Genomic DNA, 3,439 nt, shown 5'->3' with positions numbered 1-3,439 from the left:
TATATATATATATATATATATAGGCGAGTAGTGAAGTAGCGTGGAGAAGGAAAAAAAGGAAAACGGAACCAAAAAAAAAAGAGCGAGCTCATCTACTTGCCGAAGGACTGACGTACCTCCTTGGCTTCGTACCGGCTTGTGGGAGGTGAGAATTGTGTTGTGCGTGTGTGACCGTAACACGAGAGACGTAGGTGTACGTGCGGCCATCCTTTACGACGGCAGCAGCGACACCACCACCGCCAACACCACAGCCAATCAACCACAACTGCCTACCGGCGGCAAAAGTATCAGCTCACGCATTGAGTCAGACTATATCAGAGTCAGCACGCGTCCGAGGAAGCGGAGCTGGCTGTATTGACACACACTCACTCACGCGCCCGCTACACCATCCTGTGATTTTTATCACAGTGTTTAATACACCATATGCTCAGCGTGGGGTCGCATCATTTGTGTGAAGGGCAGGTATACAATGCCGAGACACAAAACGCCCCATTAATGCCTGACGACAGCGCCACACCCCTCTTCCAGGCAGGGAAGACGGAGTTTGTTCGTCGCGTCTCAGACCTCTGCGTGGGAGCTGCCGCCATGGGAAAGGAAAGAAAACTGCCACCACCACCACCAGCAGCAGTAGCGTCAACGTCTGCTGAGAGCCAACTGAAATCCGAAAGGAGAAGCACCACGGATCCGTGCGCTGGCATCCAGCAACCAAAGCAGCAGCAACAGCAGCAGGCGTTGATACCTCAAACAGACGTCCGCCTCACCCGCCAGTTGTTGGGCCGCGGCCGTCAGGGGTCCGTCTGGCTCGGCGAGGACGTTAAACGTTGCGATGCCTTCTACGCCGTGAAGGCGGTAGAGGTGCCTCTCGAGGCGCCACTTCCCGTGCACAAGCTCATCGCGGAGCTGCGGCGTTCGTCCGACTACAAGCCCAAGGTATCCCCCACTGCATCTCCTGATGGAGTCGCATTGTGTGCGGCGCTCGATGAGGAGACATGTCTTTGGCGACAATTACGCCACCCCAGCATCGTGCAGCTGCACAGCACGGACATTGTTGCTGACACAAAGGACATCGTCTACCGTTTCTTCGCAGAGTACATGCCATGCGGCTCACTCTCGTCGTTTGTGCGCCAGCACTACAAAGGGGGTATCTTGCGTGAGCGGGCATTGCGCTGGTTTCTGAAGCCTGTGGTTGAGGCCCTGCGGTATATGCACGCCAAGCATGTTGTGCATCTTGACCTGAAGGCGGAAAACATTTTGGTGACGTGGACTGACGAGCAAGGACGCTGTGGGTTGCACGCATGTGGCTCACACAGGCTCCCGATAGCGAAGGTGGGTGACTTTGGCTGTGCACGAGACGTGGGCAAGAAGAAGAACAGCAGCAGCAGCAGCAGCGCTAGCAGGAGAAACGGCAACCAGGATCTGCCAATGCTTCATACTGGAGAACTGCCATCCGGAACTCCTGGATTTATTGCACCAGAGGTTATAATGCACTTCCAGAGTGCATCTGACGCGTATAGCACCGCGGCAGATGTCTGGTCCTTTGGCTGCATGGTTCTACAACTCCTGCGCGGTGCACCGCCTGTGCGTACTGACTTAAACATCGCGGCCATTCTCTTAGAGACCATGGAGCACCCCAAGTTAGTCCAACGGTTTATACCACCTGTTGACACTGTGGCACCCACAAGTGGTTCGTCTTGCTCCAGGGGCATTACCATCTCTACAACTCTGCAGGACATGCTGTTGCAGTGCCTGAACCCAGATCCTCGCAAGCGCCCCACAGCGGAGCAGCTGCTGCAGCACCCATTCTTTCTGCAGGAGTGCCACCCAGAGGACGCTGCAGTAGGGCTATGTAACCCACACGCCTTCTACGCCTGTGACAGCAACAGCAGCAGCAGCAGCTTCAGGCTGAGGAACAGCAGCATGAGCGGCGTGATGATTGGAAGCACGGTTAGTACACTATTCGACGGCCTGTCAAACAGCGATGAAGGTGAGAATGCACAATTCACTACGGATGATGATGATGATGATAATAATAGCGACAATGAGAGGACTACAATTGGCTAATTGTGCATTGCCGTTGTCGGTGGTGTCTCTTCGCTACTCAACGGAAGCGGCGACAGCAGCAGGATGACCATGCAATCGGCTTTTATGTCACGTGGAGTAGCAGGACAATTGTGCGACACCATTATTTCTCTATAACACGGGCTCGCCCAGACAAGGAGTGGAGACGCGAGAAGGATAACTGAACACTCCTTGTGTGTGGTGTTTCTCCCTTCCCCCACGTTTCTCTTTTATTGTTATTATTATTATCTTTGGCATTTCTACCTGGTACCTTTTTTTTTTTTTCCCTCGCGCCATGAAGCAGCGATGACGACGACTAACGTATGATTGCTACACAGCTCGTTCTTATGTGTTCGTTGTCCTGGTAGGCTTCTTATTCCATTTTTTGTTTGTTTGTTTGGTGCCTTCCTCCTTCCCTCCCTTGTTCCAGTTTTAAATTGATATCCTTCCCTTGATATATGGATTCTCTTCTTGCTGACGTTGTTGTTGGTGTGCTTGGTTTGTTTCGTTTGTTTCTTTGTTTGTTTCTCCTTGTACTGTTGTTTACGTGTGCTTCTCCTCAATTGCTGATAGGGCCGTTCTGCCTGAACGATTGTGACGTGTTGCCCTTCTCCATACAAAGCGCATGCGCGCACACAGACACGACGGGTGGGAGGAACAGGGGAAGACGCCTCTCTCGGAGCCAGTGGGCTAGCAAAAAGGGAAAAATGGGACGAGTTCATACAACCAGAAGAGGATTAACAACAATAACAACGCCAAGAACTGTCTAAACAAGAAATAAATACCCACGAGATATAAACAATCGTATTGATAAAAGATGTATGAGAAAAAAATTCTGACGTTTTCTTTTAATTTTCCATACTGAGCCTCATTATTGTCACCACTAGTGCCATCTTCTCCCCTCTGGTCTCATGCTGCGTTAAACCCCAGTGGCGCTTTGACCGTAGTGAGGGGGCTGTGTGTTGGTGTTGGGGGTGGTGAGGCGCCACGCTGCTGTTACTCTGTACTGCTGCGACGACTTCTATGAGCGTTGGCGAGGAAACCACTACAACAAGAACAGGGAAATGAGCGAACAATGATTTATATACGTATATCGAGGGAACAAAAGGGCGAAGTAAATTCGTCTGAGTTCGTGGGCTCCTGCAATATGAGAGGGAGCTTTTCTCCATTCACGCGCTCTCGCCTTGAGCGCTATACACCCTCCGCTGAGAGAGGCAGCATATATAGATCCATTCTCCTTTGCTCCCACTTCACCTCTTTGGCCATAGAGGGCCTATACAAAATTATATGTGTAACCATTTACCTACGTGCATCTAGTCTCTGTGTTTTTGTGTGAGTGCGTTTTGAGCAAGAACGTGTTGTTGTATATATATATATATAT

At 51.0% G+C, this 3,439-nt stretch overlaps 1 protein-coding gene across 1 annotated transcript; it reads left to right on the top strand.

Moving 5' to 3' along the window:
• Positions 1 to 423: 423 nt before the first annotated feature.
• Positions 424 to 2,061, top strand: DQ04_14241000 (Protein kinase domain protein; the record flags this gene model as incomplete). The annotated part of the gene is made up of 1 exon (XM_009317111.1): positions 424 to 2,061. One exon carries the CDS (start codon positions 424 to 426, stop codon positions 2,059 to 2,061), a length of 1,638 nt encoding a protein of 545 aa, XP_009315386.1.
• Positions 2,062 to 3,439: the final 1,378 nt, after the last annotated feature.

This window comes from Trypanosoma grayi (assembly GCF_000691245.1).
Source record: "Trypanosoma grayi strain ANR4 Tgr_1424_V1, whole genome shotgun sequence".
NCBI lineage: Eukaryota > Euglenozoa > Kinetoplastea > Trypanosomatida > Trypanosomatidae > Trypanosoma > Trypanosoma grayi.
This window is presented reverse-complemented; position numbering and strand designations above follow the sequence as displayed.